Source organism: Haemorhous mexicanus, chromosome Z (assembly GCF_027477595.1).
Source record: "Haemorhous mexicanus isolate bHaeMex1 chromosome Z, bHaeMex1.pri, whole genome shotgun sequence".
NCBI lineage: Eukaryota > Metazoa > Chordata > Aves > Passeriformes > Fringillidae > Haemorhous > Haemorhous mexicanus.
Genome location: NC_082381.1, coordinates 5,522,848 through 5,543,678, shown reverse-complemented (window position 1 = coordinate 5,543,678; position 20,831 = coordinate 5,522,848). Strand labels below are relative to the sequence as shown.

Sequence of the window (20,831 nt, the reverse complement as noted above, 5' to 3'; positions counted from 1 at the left end):
AATTTATGCATTTCTGTGGACATTCCCAAAAAACCCTGTGATTTCATATGCCTTCTGCTCAAAAATTTCTTCCTTCACAACAAGGTGCCTCTGCAAAGTTCACAAAATAAAAATGTGGTGGCAGTTAATAAGGTGTGTAGCAGAAAAAAACCCCACTGGCAGTAGGTGTCACTTTTGATGATAAGCTAGATAAATTTGCCTGCTGCAAAATCAGTAGGGATTTCACTCAAAGATACTTATCAACTTCTCTTCTTTTTCCTTGTTTTCTTGTTTGCTGCATGAGAAAGCAGAAAGAATTCCCCTTTAAAACAATATTAATTTGGGTGCCAGCTAAAAGTAATTAGCCTTAAATTTGTTCAACCATTAAGGTCAAGAAGCTTCCTCTGAAATTGGAAATAACAATAAATATTACTGCATTTCAACCACTGTTGTTGAGTTCTCCCAACACTGCTTCAATAGGCCATGAAAATAATACAGATTCTCACTTCTCCAAGCTATAGCAGCCAGCCAGAAAAAGAAAATAATTACTCATTAGGAGCAATGCAAAAAATCTGCTACATAAAAAGCAGCAAAACTCCATCTGTTATCAACAGAAATACCATATAAGAACACAAAGATCCAGGAAGGGTGGCTGGATCCAGCTGTGTTCAAGTATTAGTGCCTTCTATTAATAGACACGATTGAACACTGAGGTGGAAATTGGCTTTCCTGGTGGCTGTAGAACTGGCAAAATCTTCATTAAAAGCTGTGAAAGGGAACACAGCAGCACTGGCAGGAGAGGGAGGAGGTTAGTTCAGTTTTTCCTCCCCACTGCTGCCTGCTAATCCTGGCAGCCATGACCTGGTTTGTGCACCTTGGCAGTCAGTGTGTGCATGGAAGAGGCTGCTCTTAGGCAACCCAGCAAACATTCCCGATGATGACAGCCTTACGTGATCCTCCCTTTCCACCCCATTTACCTGCCAACCCAGGTGCTCACTGAAACCCCCCCCAATACAAACCAGCAGTCGAACAGCGCTCCCCCATCAAAGTGGAAAGAAAGGTTTGTCACAGAAACAAAGGGGTCAGAACTCCTGCCTCAGCAAAGCCTCTCTAAATTATCCATTTGGGTCTGAGTCACACAAAAACTGGGCATGTCCAGGATGCTGACTGAGCCTCCTGAGCAGCCTTGGTGCAGAGGAGGAGGCAGGAGAGGCAGCACTTCTTGCACCACAGGGACACTTAGACAGACAATTAATACCCCTGTAAGAACACAGGGAGCACAGGCAGTGAGTAAATATTGGCTACAATTCCAGGAACTCCAGAGTGACACAACAGAGAGCAAAGCCACAGAGAGCTGCATTTCTGAGGGACAGTGTATGAAAACAAAGCCAGGCAGCAGAGTGGCTCAGGCATGGCACAGTGACAATCCTTCACCAGACACAAGCTCCTGCATCTGAAAGCCAGAAACCCCAGAAGAAAAAAAGCCATCAGTTATTATGACTTTCTAGGTGAAGGAAAAATTACTCAGGTCTGTAGTGCAGGCAGCAAACTCCCTCTTGGCTCTTCTGTTTAATTTCACATAAGGTAGGAATTGGTTAAAAAAATAAAAAAGCATGAGCTGGAGCAACTTAACTATCCCACTCCCTTGCCTCTGGTAAGGATTTAGAAATTTATCTGGGATAAGTAATGACAAGTAAGTACCACTGACCAGCACAATTATTAAAGCTACATCAGGGGGAAATAAAAAATGGAAGAAACAGCAGTCACAAACTGTCCAAAAGCTGGTGGAGTATTTCTAACTGGACTAAAAAATTCAATCTAGTTTTGCAGGAAGGCAGAAAGTGCTGCCTTGATTTTCAATAAATACTTCTCTTGCAGTAAAATTTCTGCTTAAAAAAAACCCAAACCTGCAAAGTTATTGTTTTCAATAGATATTTTTAGAGACAAAAATAAAGGCAGAAAATAAAACAGTCAGACAAATGACTTGAAAAAAGGTATGGGTGGCACAAATTACACTAAGCCTCTGAGTTTTCCTCTATTTTAAGTAACACTAGAGGATCACAGGAGATTGTTGAGAGTAAAAGTTACAATTAACAGAAGATTTAGCCTAAGTGAAAAAAGGTGGAAATGGCTGAGTGGGAACTGAAAAGGCTGAACTTGAAATAGCTACTGATTAAAAGTCAATATTAGATTGTATAAAGTGAGTATTTTCACAGTACATAATCTTTACAGTAAGTATGCTGGAATGTCACAGAAAATGGAGAGTACTGCTAAAATACACAATCTTAGTTGCCATACATAACCTAATACACAGCAATTCCTGGCAATTCCATTTCATTATTTTCATGACACTACCTTCTAGTTCCTAGGCTTGATTGCATGTATGAATTGTGCCTTCCACACTTAAAACTTCTTTCTACTTATCATGGAAAGAACATGTACTGAAAAAAAAAAAATTAAATGTGTTAGTCAGCAAATTAGATGTAAGCATCCCTGGGACCGTGTAGCTGGTGACATCCAGGTTGAGTAGGAGGAGTAAACCTTGGCAAAGTGCAAAGAATAGGAAGAAAAAAAAATTTAAATGTCAGGCTGTCTTTAGTAATAGACAGAAACACTGAAAGAAAGGGACAACAGAATTTATATCTTTGTCTCCTCCCTCACTGAGTATAAAGGAAAAATAAATTACTTAGGAAGCATGCAGATCTCTTTAGGTGTATTATGTTACAAAAGCACTGATAGAGAAAGTTAAAAAATCCCATTCAAAAGCAGAAACACTTCCTGCTGTTAGGATCCTGCCAACAATAGGCTCCCTCCAGACATGGAACACTGTGGTTGATCTGTGTTCCCCTCTAAGAGCAGCCAGCTCCACATCTTGGGTGTGAACTCAGGAGCTGGAAAGCCCCTGGCTCACACATGGCAGTGAAGGTGGGTTGAGAAATATGTGAAAAGGTGCTTCTCAAACTCAGAATTTCAAGGTAACTAAAGTGGAGAACATGGTACCGGAAGTCAAATAAGGCATTGATCTTGTCTGCACTGCTGACCAGCACCCAGCTGCCTCACTCTTGAATGCTGCCATCAAAATCAGACTCAACCCACTCTGAGTTCTCCCTGGACTCCAGCTAGAGTTAAACTTTACTGTCAAATTTCACTAAGTTCTATCAAAAATGTTTATTTGCCTCAAAAAAACCACACTGCTGCTTCTCTTTTAAGTGATCTGCATTTTGCTTCCCTGTGACAATTATGCACCTAACATTGGCTACCAGGTGCAGCATCAGCAAGAGCATTTCCAACATCCTCTTTCAATACCCTGCAAGACCTGAGCACCCTGCTTCCCCTCAGAGAATATCACCTGCACTCCTTTGCAATTCAGCTTTAAAATGCTTCTTGAATGATCAGCTGGACTGCTCTGGGGGCAATGAAAGCAAAGACAAGCTGTCAGTTCTTCAACCTCACCAAGTTCCACCACGCGAAGAGAACCGAAAAAAAAAAAAAATACTAACAACTCAGGGTGAAAAAAGAAACACAGCACCCCCAAAAGTCAAATAATGAAGGTGCCCACTGGCATCAACAGGGCCAGGATTCTTTAAAATAACTGGGAGATTAACAAAGAACATGTGAAAAGGGAGAATGTTTCCATTTATTTCCTCGCAATGCCAACGCTGGCATTTTGCTGCCTTGTGCTCCCCTTTCCTTTCAGCAGGTTCCAATTTTTAGCAAATCATGAAGAGCACCCCTGTGGTGTTGACTGTGGGCAAACAAATATTTCTCCATCCAAATGCAGGGGATGGAGTCATACCACATTCTCTTCACTTGTAAAAAGGTATCATTTCCTTAAGTACACACATTACCTTAGCAGAAGCAGCTGCTCCTCTTGCCTCTGTTTTGGGCAGCTGGCTGACATTAGCACTTTCTTGTTTCTTCTAGAAAATAAAAAGACATAAAAAAGGTCAGAAATGTTGATGAAGGAAAGGAAAAGCCAAGTAAAACTGTAAAACAAGCAAAAAAAAAAAAAAAACCAAAACCACCCCAAACAAACAAAACCAAAGTTAAACAAAAGAAAAAGCAAACTTAAAAATGTCCCCCAGAACATTTTTGCAAGGCGAGTCATCAAAAAATGAATTCTCCTATGTAACTTTAATCCACACAGGCACATTTCAGAGCTCAGAAATATGCACACCCAGAACAGCCTGAGCTCTCCTGCAGTGTTTTATGGATGATACATAAATCTGTGCTATTTCCTGTGGCACAGAGACTCCATTTTAAGCTGACAGTTAAAGCAACAGTATCTATACAAAAAAATACCAGGAAAGCAATAGGGGCAAGATATTGCTGCTCAGACAGAATGTGAATGACCACCCAGGAGGTAACATCCTCAGGCAGGGAAGTAAAGACACAAAGTTGAGGGCAAAATTGTGTTTTTTCTAAGAAGCACAAGATTCCCAATGCAATTAAAGATTTCACATTTCAACAAGCAGGGCAGGCTGCAGAAGGACCAGAGATTAAAGCAAACTCAGAAGCACCAGTTCTCAATAGATGTGACACCAGAATTGTAACAGTCTGGGAGATCCAGAGACCTCTGCCATTCTGGTAATTCCACCTCCTCTTCCTGTTTTTGTTTGAAAAACAAAAAGCCAGAGCAAAGATGCACATTCATCAGTCACCTCCAGAGATGAGGCAGAGGGCCACGTACACAAGATTAACAAAATATCACCCAAATCTGGTACCAACTGAAACTAAGAGGGATCTTACATCCAGGAACACACTGGAAAAAAAAATTATATCCCAGTAAGACTCCACAAGATGCTGCAAAACCTGAGGCTCACACTGCTTTTTGCCTGTTAAAAGGATGTTAGGAGTGTTCCAGCCTAGGACCTTCCTGCACAGCCACTGAAGTCCAGTGCTGCTGCGCATTACAGACCTGCCCAGAACCTGGGGTTACTGCCCACGCTGAGGGATGGTTACAGGAAAAAGCAGCAGCAAGGCCCAGACACCCCAAACACACCCCAGAGACACCCAAGAACCTCACCACAGCCCCCCTCCATCATGTGTCAGCCAGGTTTGGCTCGATATTTTCTCCTCTGACCCCACATTCCTAAGGGAGCAGACAGTCTCCTTGCATATATTCCATAACCTGGCTGCAATGAGCATTTTTAACTCCCTAAGGAAGGAAGCAATGCTCCAGCTGAGGTGGTAATGATCCTGGAGGCAGGTGATGGAAATGTGATACATTTCTGATTTTGTAGAGACAGTCCTGAGATGCAGAACACCTCAGGCTTTGTCTCTGACACAGTGCACTGAAGACTCTGTAATGAGCATTACCCACAAATCCTTCGACTTTTAATTAAGTTGTTCAGGTAGCTCAAAATCTGACGCTTTCCTCCCCTTTTCTGAGAGAAAAATTAAAAAAAAAAAAAAAAGAAGTCATCATAAAAGAATCACCAAAGAAGAAAAAAAAAAAAAGAGAGCAAAACAAAACTCTAAAGAGCAATCAGAACTGTGGGCACACATTCAGCACCACAGATCTTGACTGCCACCTCATGCTCAGCCTTTGGCTCAGGGCTTATAGTGTTTAAGTTTTACCTTCAAGACTATGTCTGACAGAACTGTGATGCTCTGAAAATACCACAGAATCACAGAATTCCACAAATCCACAGAGTACTCTTTTACAGAAGGGAGTCTTTATGACACCCTTCTAACATACTCAAGAATTTCAGGCACAAGGGTAGCTTTCTCCACCTCCCAGCAAGTCTGAGCTACAAAAAAGCCCCCCAAAACCAAACCAAACTAACAATTAGAAAAAAACCAAAACAAAACAAATACAAATGAACAAAAAAAAAAAAAAAAACCACCAAAGCCCCCAAAATAAAAAACAAAAAGAATCCCCAAAACCAAAAAAAAACCCCAAACCAAAAAACAAAAACCAGAAACAAAAACTCCCACCTTTCAAACCCCCCCCAAAAAACCACGAAAAAATCCAATGTCCCCCTATAAAACAATAAAAACAACCAACAAAGAAAAGCCTCCTCCAAAACCAGAGCCAGCTAACAGAGCGAAATAAATCCTTGTTCAGAGTATGAAGTTGTGTTAATCAACTAAACAGAATAAAGACAAAAATGTTAATGACAATAATTATTTGGTGATACACCAAACAGCAATAAAAGACAGAGAAGAAAAATTAACAAATAAATTCTCCTTTGCAACCGAGAAAGACTACTTGGAGATGAGCCATGTGGAAGTTGAAGCCACCATATCAAATGAGTATCACTCAGTGAACACTGACCACAGCACATGGAGTAATATATATTTTAGTTCACAATTTCTTTGGTATCCAGGTATCCCTTAATACATTTGTAAAAGCAGAAGAACTGGCCACATCATTCAATGTTTATCATTCAATGTTTATCATTCAATTCAGGTTTATCCTTCTTTCACCCTGATTAAAATAAAGATTGTTTTGGGTGTTTCCCTAGATGTTCCCTCCATGCAAACCAGCTCATATATCCTTTATTGACAAATACATCAGAGCTGTTCTCATCTTCTCCCCCTCCAAGAACTGGAAGAGTGTTTATCTTCTGTGACATTCTTAGACACAAACAACTAAGGAATTGCCTTGCAGCTGTGCCTACACCTTGCTTCCCAAGCTAATATCAACAGAGAAAATGAATTATCAAAACACAGCTTCTTTATGGAATGAATTAAATGGATTATGGACTTATGGACCTGTAAACAATTGTGTGTGAAGGAATAAAAGCTGTGGCACACAGGTAGTTACAATCTACTCTTCACTCTTAGCAGTGGCTTCAAAAAGACAGAGCACTGTTTCCAAGTGGAATATTAATTCTGCAGGTTTAATAAGGGGGAAGTGAAATATACATTCTTCTGCTAAATGGATTTGCAAAGGAAGATGTGTTGTCCAGAAATGTGGACTTAGTGTTCCTTTTGGACCACAACATTCAAGTGTTCATCATAAGATTGCAGTAAGATTGCTTACAGTACACTTGTGTTGAGGGGAATAAAACCCACAAGAGGCAAGAATGTGCAATCTCGGTTCTACAAATGCTTTTGACAATCATCAGCAGCATCTCAGCCTCCCCCTATCAATCTTTCATTCAAGAACAGCTTGAGCAGCAATCACCCTCTATTCCTTCTGAAGGCAGACACTTACATTGCAGCAGCTCTCAGCGAGTGCCAGAATTTAACTGAAATGATGTTATTTTTTAACTACTTTTGGCATTTTAGCCAAAAGAAGCACCAAAACAGAGAAGGGAGACAGATAAAGAAACTGCTGCTGTGCTTCCCAGAACCTTCTCACTCCTCTACTGAGGATGGATTAAGGCCACAATCCCCTCAACCACTGCAGAGGCGCTCTGAGGCACAAAGGGGAAGGAAAACAAACAAACAGTGCAGATGTAAATTAATAATTTGCTACCAAAGTAAAAGGAAACCTCACAAACACTGCAGGTAAAAATTACCCATGCACTTCCACTCAGACCAGCAGTGGGCACCCCAACGAGATTTTCGCCAGCCATAATGCCTTTACTCAGCATTCATGATTTTTCTGGATAAGGAATCCTCAGTGGCCTCAGGATTAAAAAGTATCACAGACACACTGATTTCAGAGCAAAGAATCAATTTTAAAAGGATAGAGATGCTGTAGCACCAGTCATCACTGTCATCCTTTCAAAGTAAAGAATATATTTCCTGGTAAGTAAAGTACAATGAGCTGAAGCAGCAGCACAGGTTCTGCCTACATTCCTGTAAAAAACAACTCAAAGTGCCAGGACACATCAGAGAGGGTCCTGTTTCACACCATGCCTGGTGAAATATGGCCTCACTCTGAGCTGGGGCTTCCAATTCCTGCAATATATGACTCTGTCTTCCTTTTTACTATCACATTTTCACATCCAGGCAGTAGCCATGCACAGGCTGGGCTTTTACACAGGCACAGAATCTCTCCCTGGTATTTCCCTCTGAGACAGTAAAAAGAGAACAGGCCTTTCTCCACTTTATTAACATGGACCAGCTCAGAGCAGGGGGGTTTCAGGGCACAGCCACACTCAATGTGAGCACTTGCTCTGCACTGTTCTTATGAATCTCATGTGGCTGTGTAACAGAACACCCTGTGCCCTAAGGGCAGCGCTCTGACAGGCAGCACTGACTGGATGGAGCGTGCAAGGTTAGGACAGCAGGACCATGTGCCTCACCACAGTGCAAGACCTGCCTTCCTGAGTTTGGATAAGCTCCACTTTTATCACTCCCTTGTCTCTAGCAGTGGTCAGCAGCAGCTAGGAAAGAAAACAAAACCAGTTATGTAAAAATAGTTCAGGTCTGTGTTGATGTTTCTTCTAAATACTCTTCCAGACTGGGCCAGGGATTTCTTAGTTCAGTGTACTTTATAAACCATCCTGGGTATTTTTTCAGTGATTTTTGTGCCATCTGCCCTTGAAAGCATTTATATTTTAGCATCCAAGAGCTTCTTGAGCACTCGTGTCCCAATGGCCTCAGAAGTGGAAGTGATCTGAAATTGGTAGAAAGGCACACGCTTAGGTAAGCTGAAGACAATGCCCAGATAGGAATAAAATAAAACTACACCAGCTGTCCCTCACATGCTGACAAACTGCTAAAAGCCTTGGGACACCAGGAAGCAAGGGGAAGAAAGGAAACTTACTGTTCCATGCCCTTTGCAATGGCATGCTGTAAACACGTGGCTCAGGTCCACGATGTCCCATCAGAATGAGAGAACAGAGGGACAGATCTGGGAAACCTGCAGCACACCACTCACTTCTACTGGGTAGCAGCTGCATCCCAGCTGCAGCAATGTGCCACAGCTTCACCTGCATGAGCAACCAGCAATTACAACAGCCACCATTTATTTTCTGTTAATACCCCCCTATTATTATCGGCGCTTTTATTTGAAGGGATGGGACCACAGATTTATTGCCCAGATAAACATCAGTCTCAAAGGCTGTGAGACTTCAAAGAGCAAGCAGACAGCCATAGCTCAAAGTAGTCACAAGTTCTTTGTTACAAGACAATGTATAACTTTCTAATCCAATGGGCAGTTGCTACATAGTTTATTTTGTGTTTTTAACCTATCACTTTTACTTACTTCTGTTGCAATGAGTGTACTTTTATTTAATGGGTCACTATCACACCTACGCTCGTTTCTATTGTAACTTCTAAACTCTTAGCTTACTCTATACAATTACATTACTACACTTCAAACCCTTCACCATCTTATCAATACAGTTTCTTACTTACTTAAGTCATACTCTTACTTACAACTACAAAAACATAAGTTTATAGTTTTTCTGCTTAATATCTGTGTACTTTATTTTTACGTCAATCTAAGTTTCTTCTAAGGCTGCAGATCAAATCCTTCAGTGTCTGTGGAAGCTTCTATTTTTCCATTTCCCCATACATACACCCACAAGGAATGAAAACATTTCAGTAAAGCTGAAATAAGATTCTCAGCCGGTTTTTTTTTCCAAGATTTTCAGCAAGTGTCTGATTTTCCCTAGAAGGTGAACTCAATAAATGTAAGGTTCTAACAACCAAGACAGATGCCTATGACTTGAGCCTTTGTCCTGGAGCAATGCCTAATACAACATAGCACATACACTTCTATTGACATCTACACTGATAAATAACTGCCTTTATTTTTCTTTTTTTTTCTTTTTTTTTTTTTTTAATTACATACTGTAACACATCTGGAACTTTCAGCACATCTTTTGCCTGCTTCCATAAGGCTCCATGCACAGATACATGCTCAGCTGCTCCTCACTGGACTGACGGATTGACTCAATCTCAACCCAAAGCTGACCTGGCCTGTCCAAGCAGATCCCCCATCCTGTCCAGACTCACAGCTCGAGCAGCACTGCTGAAATTATGCAAACAAGTGTGACAGTGTCTTTCCTTGGCTGACATCTTGATGCAATAAAGTGATGGAAATCAATCTTTCCAAGGACAACACAGCCCTGCCCGGTATCACAGCTCCATCCCCTCTTACCAAGCAAGTTTCTATCTACAGCAAATCTGCCGTGCTTTCTTCAGTCTACTTTTGAGTCTCCAAGAAGAAAGGTTTAAAAAGCCTCTTCTACACCCTAACAGTATTGATGCAGAATTCCTCTTGATGCTGTGGCTAACTGGCATCTCCCACCCAAAGCAGTGTCAGGCCCTTCCTAAGTTTGCTTTTCAAAGCTCTACCCTCCCACTCTCACCCCCTCAGGACTATAAACCCAAAGAATCTGAGAGACAAAAGTTGTTATTTTTGGTTAAACAAAAATCATGCTGATTTTACTGTTTTCATTTCAGAATGGATACAAACTCTTCAAAGACCTTAATATTTTCTTGTAATTTCTCTAATGCCAAACCTTTTCTAGTAGGCAGGTAAACAAACTCAACATTCTAGACAACGTTGCCCAAAGCTCTCTACAGATACTTTATACATTTCTGCCTCAAAAATTGAAGACCATAGGAATTATCTCTGACTTTTAAACACAAATGTAACATTGCAGACTCTTGGGAAAGCTGTTGAAAGATTCTGAGTTTCTTCCTCAACTGCTTAACAAATCTGAGGGTTTTGGAGGTAGATATGAGTCACAGTGGAGTCAATGCCCCTCATTGGGTCTCTGGAAGAGGTTTTTGATCTATTTCCACTTTTAAGCACTGCAGGGTGGATGGTACAAATAAAACATATGAAGAAATTCACAAGAGGAAACATACATGCAGAATTCTAAGGACTCAAAAAAGCAGAAGTAGCAGAAGTAGCAGAAGACAATAAATTCTAGTAAGAGTCTTGTTTTTGCTGGAAACAGATCTTCTCAATAAGAGGTCAGAAACACTAGTCCCAGAACCCCAAACTACAGGCCTCAACTCCCACCCTTCCCACAAAAAAAAGTCATCACTTCTCTAATGGGAAGAACAATGTGCAGTCAAAGAATATGGCATTAAACCAAGACTGTATAAATGCACAATGGTATTTCTGGAAAAAAACCAAGCTGTCTGGAGAGGAAAGGTGAAACATATTCTCAGGCTAGAGAAGTTTTCCTTGCTTTCTGGACAGGAAAGAAAAGCAATTGCTTGAATCATCTACCTCAGAGGACTGTAACAAAAGCCTTCACTGACCCTGATTTGCAGTGCAGTCAAACAGGCTTAGGCAAAGTTATTTCCCACACAGCTTCTGCTGAGGATGAACCATCAGGTGGAAAGCATCAGGGTGCACTCCCTTCACCTCGACTTCTGGGCAACTGAAAACCCAGGGCCATCAGATGTGTCCCACACTGCACCAGCACTGCACAGCAGACACCCCACTGAGGAAACTTCCACGGATAACAAGTATTAGGTAAAACATGAAAAGAGAAAAAAACCCACTATTTTCAGTAGGCTGCTCAGCAGCACAAGACAAAACTAAACATTTCTGGGATGAATAATGACTGTCTGGAGTCACCAGTTTATTGTCCAAAAACTACCACTTTGCTATGAAAAGGCAAAAATCAGCATAGGAGGAAATTCATTGCCAACTTTTCTTAATATATTCAAACACTTGGATTTACCTCTTCCACTTCTGCTTTTTTCTCTCCTGCCTTGGAAGAAGCTTCACTTGCCTTCTTGTCACCATGCTGTGAACAGAGAAAATAGATGTGTAGTTATTTAGACCTTAAGTCTTATCTTCCACAGAAAGAAATTCTCAAACTTCTTAGCGCAAGGTTGATTCCTTTCAGCTACCACAAAATGACAGCAGGGAACGCTTAAAGTTTTTCTTCTCACTAATGCAGAGGATTTCTAAATGGTCTGCTGGATAACTTCAAGAGAAATCAGTCATAAGGTCATGACTCTTAGGGCTGTACATGACTGTTCCTGTGAAAAGTTCTGGAAGATATTCAGCTTATCACTCATCCCATACCAGCAAAACATTCTCCAGTGCTTGTTTTGGAAATGTCAGAACCACAGGCTTCAGCAGCAACTGAACAGCTCTCAGAGGCACCAACATGATGTGTGCAGCCCACTCCAACGTCTAAACTCCCCTCAGACACACTGAAATGCTGATTGTGCCCAGCCTTCCTCATCTGAAAGAAAGCTGTTACCATGATTGCTGGATTTCTGGTGCTGACACAGAAAAAAAAAAATAAACGCTCCAACAGTTCAGGCATGGGTGAATGTTAGGAAATATAGGTCTTCCAGGATCCCTGAACCTCCTGCATCTTTTATCTGCCCTTCCTTTCACTTAACCTGATGTACAATCATAGTAGCTTCCCATGTGCAGCAATGCCAAAAAAAACACATTTTGCTCAGTACACACTCTGGTATCCAGCATGCTGGAACTGTCTGCATCTCTGGAAAGTGGTGAATATGGTCCCTCAAAACATCTCTTTTCAAGAATAATAAAAGCAAAAAGCATAAATTAATATAAAAGACAACATAATACAGCTACCCTCTGGTATCTCAGCTAGTGCAACTTCCCACAGCAACTGAGACATCTGGGAGGGAGGATTCACGTCTGGTTTGTTTTGTTAAGTAAAGACAGGAGATGATTCAAGACCCATTCATTCCCTTCTCTTTTTGAGACTGAGCAGCAGGAGGTAGAGCCTGCTAATCCACTAAGTAATGAGTTCCTGCAGATTTTTCTTTACATGGCTATAGGGAGAAAGCAATGATCCATGTATCACTGCACTGTCTTTAACAGAAATCAGTTCCAGCACATCAGCAGGAGAAAATGCAGGCTGAAAAAAGTACTACAGCAACAAAAATTTCAGTAATTGTTTTGGACAACCTCTAACAATTCAAGTTTTTAAAACGAGTTTGGTTATAACTAAGACACTCAACGAGTTTTAAAATTGGAAATGCTATAGTCATGTTCCAAATGTCCCTCTTCAGAGGGAAAACAAGCCCCATTGGTTGTCTATTCAGGTAAGAGATTAATTGATTCACTGCTCCATAATAGCACTTCCAGTAGAGACACAATTTACCCAGCTATCTGTGCTTTTTACTACTACAATAAAAGCACATTGCACACATATCAGTAAGAGCAGTGCCAGTGAGTCTCCTGTTGCTCACAGAACAGGAATTTCAGAGCCAGCACTGCCATAAGGCTCAGGAGCTAAAGGAGAACTCTGTTGATTGGGCTCTCTTCTTGCATGGATACCCTCAGCATCAAAATGCTCCAAAAACCAAGTACTATCCTGAATCCAGCTATTAAAGTCTTCTCTTGCTTTCACTTGTTTCCTTCTTCAAATTCAGACATAGCTTTAAAAGCATCAACACCAATTGAAGTGTAGGGTCTTCAGTGTTTTGTTTTGGTTTTTTTGTGTTTTTTTTTTTTGTTTTTTTTTTTTTTTTTCTTTTCTTTAGCTAAACCAAGTCAGGGAATGTAGGAACTAAATACTTGCTTCTTACTGAGCATGCCAGGCCTTTATCAGGGCTGAATCTGTGTTACACTTCCTCCCCAAGTCCATCCTTACAACATCCTCTCCTCATCTTCACACCAAAGAAACCCACAGCAGACAGGACCATGGCACCAAAGAGCATCCAGACCCAGGACTAGGAGGAGGGGAGGAGGGAGAGATGGAAAAGGACTGGCAGGATTCCCTCAGCCTCTGGCAGAACAACTCCCTGAGGGACCCCAGGGCAGCTCCAGTGCCCAGAGGGGATGCAGAGCAGACCAGGACAAGGACCACAACTTTATTACCTCTAAACTCAAGTCAGAGAGACACTAAGAGCATGACATCTTCCCTCCAGAAGGCAATGCCAAACAGCACCTGTAATAAAGAGACTTTGACTCAGAGGCCAAATATGTTTATTCCAACTTAGGGAACAAAGCACATACGGTCAGACCAAAGTAGTTTTGTTTTGGTTTTTTTTTTTTTTTTTCCCAGTAAGTTGAGTAAGGCACTGTGTACACACTGAGCCTTGATAGTCACTCCCTGGCCTCAGATAATAAAACAGCCTGTGAAAGTACTGGCCTTGCAGGGAAGTCTGCTGTTCTGAAGAGGGGAAAGTACAGCTTCACAGTACACCTGAGGAAACCACGCTGGTTCCTTGAACAGTGGGTGCATAATGTATGATGAGGGACCCCATCTCAATAACACAGCTCTTTTCTTATCTGGATTTTCAAGCTTCGAACCCTCCACTAAAAAATTAAATATACAAAAAGAAATAAAATAAAAACAACTACAAAAACAAACAAAAAAAGCCCAAAACAACAAAACAAAAACAAACAAAACCACCAAACCAACCAAACAAAATGCCCCCAAAAAAGAAACAACAACAACAACAAAAAAATGACAACAAAAGTAACAGGCAGTAAATCAATCTGCTTAGTCAGAAGGCTAAGCTCGGGTTTTGTGGGACAGTGTACATCCACTGCTCATTCATATTCACAACTCATGATGACAAGCTGACTTTTTCTTTGGGCACCCTTTCCTTTTCCTGCTCATCTTCCCTTACAGTGCCAAAGATTCAGATTCATAACCAAGGCAGTGGATCAGAGCAGCTCCAGCTCTCTCACATCAACAGTGGGCGTACAGCTGAAGTGACAATTTTAGTTTAACTCATGAGCTAACAATCCCTTGTAGCTTTTAAGCTGGCTCAAAATATTTTCCAACCTTACTAACTCAAAAAAAAGAAAAAAAACCCACACAATCCTACCCATAATCACATGTTCACAAAAATACATAAGTGTCATGAGCAAGAAAGTTTACCCTGAGATCTTCATCCTGTTCTAAAGTGCACAAAAATGTCACCACACTATTAAGACACACCTTTAAATTTCTGACTCAAGCAGCATTCATAAACTACAGAGTAACTGGTGAAAAAGCACAGAGAAAATTACAACTGAATAGACACCTATGTGCACAAAAATCCAACCTTCACTAAAGGCTTTGTTTGCAAGAAATTCCTTCTAAATCTCAGGAGATTTAGAAGGCATTGAGGTCTTGTAGGACGTGCAGTAACTGGCTGAGAAGTGAAGTCTTGCAAGATTCTCAGCTAAAATCAATCAACTCAGCATTACAGACATTTGAGGAGATGGGAATCTGACTTTTGCTCCCAGCTGGAACTGGAAGGAAGACAGAGATCTTTGGCACTGCTTGGAAAACCATAGGATGTAAGGAGTTGCCAGGGGAGTTACAATCAAGACAGGTAAATAATGGAAAGGTGAAATCCAGACTCTTATTGCATCCAACCCCAGCTTTAAATACAACAGCCAGTAAAAAACTTAATCTCCTTTGTGTCTGTCCCTCTCACCCACCTTTCCTGCCTCTCCTACCTCTCCATGCATGGGAGAGGACTCCAGACCCAAGTGGAGTGGCCTTAAACCCACAAGGGCCAGCAACCACAGCCAGGGGTTCCCAAAAGAGCAGCTGTGGGAGCAGTTTTCTTACCTGATCACACACAGCCATATCTTGGTATCTTTTCTTCCCCTGCATGCAATGACACAGACCTAAAGAGGCCTTTTAAATCCATTCCACAGCTTACCGCAGTAATTCTCAAACTTTTCCCTTTGTGATTTTCTGCCACTTCCACCACACTGATTTGAGCTGACACAATGACAGATACCTGAAAACACTAATCCAAGCCACATGGAGCAACTTAAAAGTACAGTTATCACTTCAAGAGGTTTCATCTTCCTGATCACATATTCAGGAAAGCCATTAAAGTGATATTTTCTCTGAAATCAACATTTCACAACACATGCTTTCTGTAAAACTTTAACAGAATGCAAACTTTTTTTTCTTTTCACCATTCCGTACAGAGAGGCCAACTGCTTTCTCCTACATGTAATAAACCATAAAAGTTTCTTAAAGGCTTTTAAAAGCCTTTTAAAGCAGTCGCGGGATCGTCAAAGTAATGAGCAGCGGCCCAAGTCCATCCAAACCACGCGGAGCCGTCAGAGAGCTGTGGTTTGCTCGGGGAGGATCTGGCAAGCGACGGCTCTTCCCGGCAGCACCGCCACCACCCACCTGCCGTGAAGAACACGCTCCTGGGAAAAGGCGCAGCGCAGTCCTTCCCAAAACAGGAACATTCCCACACAAAATCCTGTCGTACTCTTTCTAGTGCGGTTTCATCACCCCGCGAGCCTGCGTTACTCGGGCGACGACCAAAACTGATAACAGCACCAAAACCCCCAGTTTTCTGCGTCGCTTTCTGACAGCGGATGGGATGCGGAGGAACAGCTGCAGCGCACCACGCTTCCACCTGACCCGAACCAGTTTTTTTTTTTTTTAAAAAGCGCTGTCTCGCCTCCATCCGCACCACAACCCTTTCCATACCCTCCTTCTCCATCCCGATCGCCGGGGAGCGGCGGGAGCATCGGGAGCATCGGGAGCATCCCGCTCGCCCCACCCCGCGGGGCTCCCGGCTCCCCACCGGGGTGGCCCCGACTCTGCCGGGGCTTTCCCCCGCACTCACCATGGCGTACCACCAGCGGGCGAAAGCCATGGCGCTGCTGCTGCTCCTCCTGGCCGCCCGGCCCGGCACTGCCCGGCCCGGCCCGGGACGCGCCCAGGGCGGTGCCGGCGCGGAGCCGCTCCCTCGCCGGGCCCGCGGGGCACCAGGGGCAGCCGGAGCGGCATCGCCGCCCTCTTCACAGCCCTCCCCGCATCCCGAGCCCGCCTTACCGTCGCGGGCAGCGGCTGCCTGCCCGTCCCGGACATGCCGATCCCGGGCAGGAGCAGCGGCGGCTCCCGGTGGCTCGCAGCTCCGCGGGCGGCTGGAGCGGCCGTGGGTCCCTCCCCTTCCTGCCGAGGCCGAGCCGGGACGGGGGAACCAGGGGGGCCGCGGGTGCGGGAGGACCCGTGGCAGGACGGCGCTGAGCCGGAGCGAGAGAGAGTTTTCTTTAAAATAGCGTTGTTTTGGGGGGCTGGCGGGAGGAGCGCGCAGACTTTCTTGTCCTCACTCAAGTCATTCCTCTTGGGAAAGTGTTTGGGTGTCGACAGCTGACCCTAGGCGGCTCCAGGCTCCATGGCAGCCCCCAGCGAGGATTTTGTCCTTCCCCCGAGATGGATCTGGGTGGAGGGTGCTTGGGCCTCCTCGGACACCCGGCTCCTCCACCGGCCTCTCGCCGGCCCCTCTGCCAGCTTCCCTCCAAATTGGGCACCCTGTTCCTATGAGAGCCTGCTTCCCCAGCCTTTTCATCCTGGCTCCTCCACCAGCCTCTGGCCTTTGCCAGCTCCTCTAGAGCTGTGACACTTCAGCTTCTCTGCTGGCTCCATCAACTCGTTGCCACCACACAAACAAACACGGCTGGTTTGGAAGTTGGCCGTGCCTCCCGTGGCTTGGTGTGGTGCTAACCCTCACATCCAGGGGATTTGATGCAGGTCAGGTTATAAAGTGGAAAACACAGGAGTTGTGTGCAGGAACAGGCACAGTTTGACAAGTTTGTCTTGCTGGGTTGCGTGCAGTAAAAGAAGTCAGAGTTTGGGATGTTCTGTGCTGGGGAACCCCCAGCTCAGGCTGGGTGGGTGGAACAGCTGTTGGATGAGTTGCACTACTCTGAAGGGGGAACAGCAGCAGCTCGTGAGCACATCCTTGGGTCAGGAGGCCCTGTCTATAAGCAGAAGGAAGGAAAAGTGTCCCAGTCTTTAGGGAGTGCTCATCAGCTGCTTCCTTGGGGAGCAGGCAGTAGGTTAATCTGCCTGATTGGAAGCCTGTAAACCCAGTTAGTGCCCCTGCCCTCGGCTGTCAGACAAGTGGGTGAGGCCTCCCCTTGAGGTCTTGGGAGAGGACTTTGTTCTGCAGAGAGAGGGGGAATATTCAGAGGGATCTGCCTAAAGCCACCCCTGTTTTCCTTTCTGATTTCAGCCTGTGACACTTAGCCAAGGCACTCCAGAGGAGGTGGAGGTGAAGGCCACCTTTAAAATGCACAGCTTCTACACGGGGCTGGTGTGTGCAGGTTGACCTGGGGTCACTCTGACAGGTCTAGCAGATTGTGCTGCATTCCTCCAGCTGGCTGCAGGCAGCAGACCCTCCCTGCTGGCTCCAGGCAGCCCTCAGGAAGCGTCACCCGTCTCACTGCCTGATGACGAACAACTGGAGCTGACAGTAATTGCAGTGGTGGAGCTGCACAGGAGCAGGGCAGCAGCACAAGAAACCCCCGGTGATGTCAGCCTGCATCATGCTGGACATTCGGGGTTCTGCTGACCCAGAAGCACATCATTCCAGCTCTGCTAGTATGATCAGTTTACAAATGAAGTCTGAGCACTGCTGCAGGAAGGAGGGGAGCTGCCCAGACGCTTGCCCCAGGTCCTGCAGTTGCTGCAGCATTTTGTAAACTGGCTGGGCTCCATCTAGCCTTGCAAGGAAATCTTGCCTTAGGGCCTGAGGGCTTGGCATTGTTTCTTCTATTAGAAGGCTCCTCTAGCTTGCTGCTGCTTCAAGAAAGCATTGTTTATTGGCAATTTCTTCCCAAGTTTATTCTTAGCTATATGTAGTTTATATGCAAGGATGCAGGCAGCACACATTTACCTGGGGATGGAAAAGCAGGTTCTTGTTTGTCTGACAGAAGGAGAGTCAGCTGATGAATTCCTGAGTCAGCTTTTTAAATACTGAAGGCCTAAACACCACTCCAACAGTTTGCTCATTTGGGTGAAGATTTGGATATTTGAGTCGAGCAGTCGTAATTATCCAAGTCAGTCTGACACTTATTATCTTTAACTAGGAAAAAACAAGTTTTCCTTGCAGCATACAAGTGTGTGGTATCTAAATCACCCTGTGTTTTCTGTCATGGTTTCTACTTATTCCTTCAGAACATCTGCAAGTGAACAAAGCCACTGAGGCTTGCTGAGATTTTATGTGGCATTAGCCATGGAGTTCTGCACAGGGCTGATCAGAAACAGATTCAAGAAGTGATGGACAGCACAAACATCATTTTTTTTCAGTGTTTATTGGCTGGAAAAAGAAGCAGGCGACCACATCAGGAACACACAGGTTGTTCCTTACTGCAGTGATGTGTGATGTGAACAAGTCCTCAAAAAGAGTTTGTGTGCTTTTAATAGTCATGGATACATTTCCGTGTAATTCAAGGTATTAGGAGTCTAAAATTGGAATGGAGAATCACAGACTTATTTTCCCCACCATTCCTCATCTCCAAAGGGCACCAGCTGACGTCAAATGCCTCCCAATAAAAAGGTGCTCTAAATTCTGGCAGGATGGGATGAAATTTTTGCCAGGCATACATATTTTATTAATATAACTTGCATAATGGTATGACTGCAAGCTTATGAGTCATTCACAAAATCTACAAAATAAAGTACAAAATCTCTTGTGTAACTGGATTTTTATCTAGGGTAGTTTAAAAGAAGTCTTAGTACAAAAACTAGTTAAAATAGTTTTTTAAAAATTTCTTTCATCCTCTTCCTGTGGTTTACAAAGAAACTCATTGGAAGCTTTTGTTCTCTTGTCTTCTTCCGAAACCCAATACCATCAGGATTTACTTTTTTTTTTCTTTTTAATTTGATGCATTCAGTCCCACCCTATTTTATCACACCCACAAAAATAAAGACAGAGAAGTAAATTTCATCTCTTCTTCTACTGTTTTTGTTCACAGCACGTTCAGTAAATGGAAATTGGAATTTTAAATCATGGAAATTCTGTTTGTTGATAAACCTAGTTTGATGACATCCTTCCTCTAGAAAGCAATAATGCCAATCCTTACCATTGAAAAGAAAGGTTTATTTCCTTATCTATGGACACATGTATTTTTGCACATATTATAAACATCTTATACCATATAAATTTTATGTTCTCTGCTAGTTTAGTGCAGTGTGAAGATTTCCTGCTGGATTACATCCCACTGCTGAGTGGGGATTTCCTCCCCTGAGACAGAAAACATAAACTTTGACACCAACCAAGAGAAAATTAGTCTTCCTTGAGCTTTGATATTTTGTAATTCCCTAAATATCGAGCTGCACTTTAACTGAAACCCAAAATCATTTCCAATTTAATCTTGAATAATTTCTGGAGCCAGATTTGAGTGATATGTGTGACAGTTTTCATCTATGCAAATTTTATCCTTTGTTACATTGAAATGCACCAAATCCCAAAGTTTAGTAAAACGTATCACATGCAACCATGAGGGGGGAAAAACCAAAACTGAAGCCTTCATCATCCAGGATTGTGTTCCACCCACCTGTGTTTGGTCCTCTCTCCCCAGTTTCTACTGGGGAAGCCAAAGGGTGCTGTCAGTTCTGGGAGTCAGCAGAAATTCAAGGTAATTGACTTGAAAACCATACTATAAATTAAGCTTTTAGCAAACCACAGGCATTTTTCTGGACTGGATACAGATCCAAATGAGGCTGTGACCCCAAAGTGAGTCCAAAAGGAAGAGCAGCACAGTGAGTGAGGCGTGTCCCCAGTGAATGTCAAACATTGCAGCTATGCAGGAGTGGCCAGCCTGCAGCTCACTCTGTCGGCTGGCTTTATCTGAAAAGCACTTTCCCAGTGTGAGGTATGTTCTCTCAGGTGTAAACTGAATTATAAAAATACAGAAAAATGCATGGATTAGGCCTCATTGATTTTTATGAGCCTGATTTGTAAATATTTATGCATGTGAAAATGACTGTACCAATCGTCTTGGATTCTTAAACTGTAGGGTTTGAATGGTAGGTAGAATTGTGTAGGTAGAAATTGCAGAGTTTTGTGAGAGGTGAGACAGAAAAGCCTTGTGCATTTAGAAATGTACTTTAAACTCTCTATACACTAGGGTTTCAAAATGAATAGAAATCCATGCTCACAAAATAAAACACATCGCTTTTAAGCACAGCTTACACCGTCAACGTGCAGGTTTTTGGAAAATGCTTTGATCTGTGCCAAATCATAAAACACATGCAGAAGATTAAAAATTCCATGTACTCCTT

General features: G+C 43.1%; 1 protein-coding gene across 2 annotated transcripts in view; it reads right to left on the bottom strand.

Moving 5' to 3' along the window:
• The window catches only part of CAST (calpastatin), a 52,139-nt gene extending 35,247 nt beyond the window's left edge, over nt 1-16,892 (bottom strand). Inside the window, exons 1-3 of one of the 2 annotated variants that reach the window (XM_059873384.1) lie at nt 16,596-16,892; nt 11,535-11,600; nt 3,828-3,899 (exon numbers count right to left, since the gene is read on the bottom strand). In XM_059873384.1, coding sequence (XP_059729367.1) covers nt 3,828-3,899; nt 11,535-11,600; nt 16,596-16,631 — 174 coding nt within the window. In that variant the 5' untranslated portion in view covers nt 16,632-16,892. Of the gene's footprint in view, nt 1-3,827; nt 3,900-11,534; nt 11,601-16,386; nt 16,476-16,595 lie in introns of those variants that run through there. The other variant, XM_059873382.1, reaches the window with a different exon arrangement.
• Between the last annotated feature and the right edge of the window lie 3,939 nt (nt 16,893-20,831).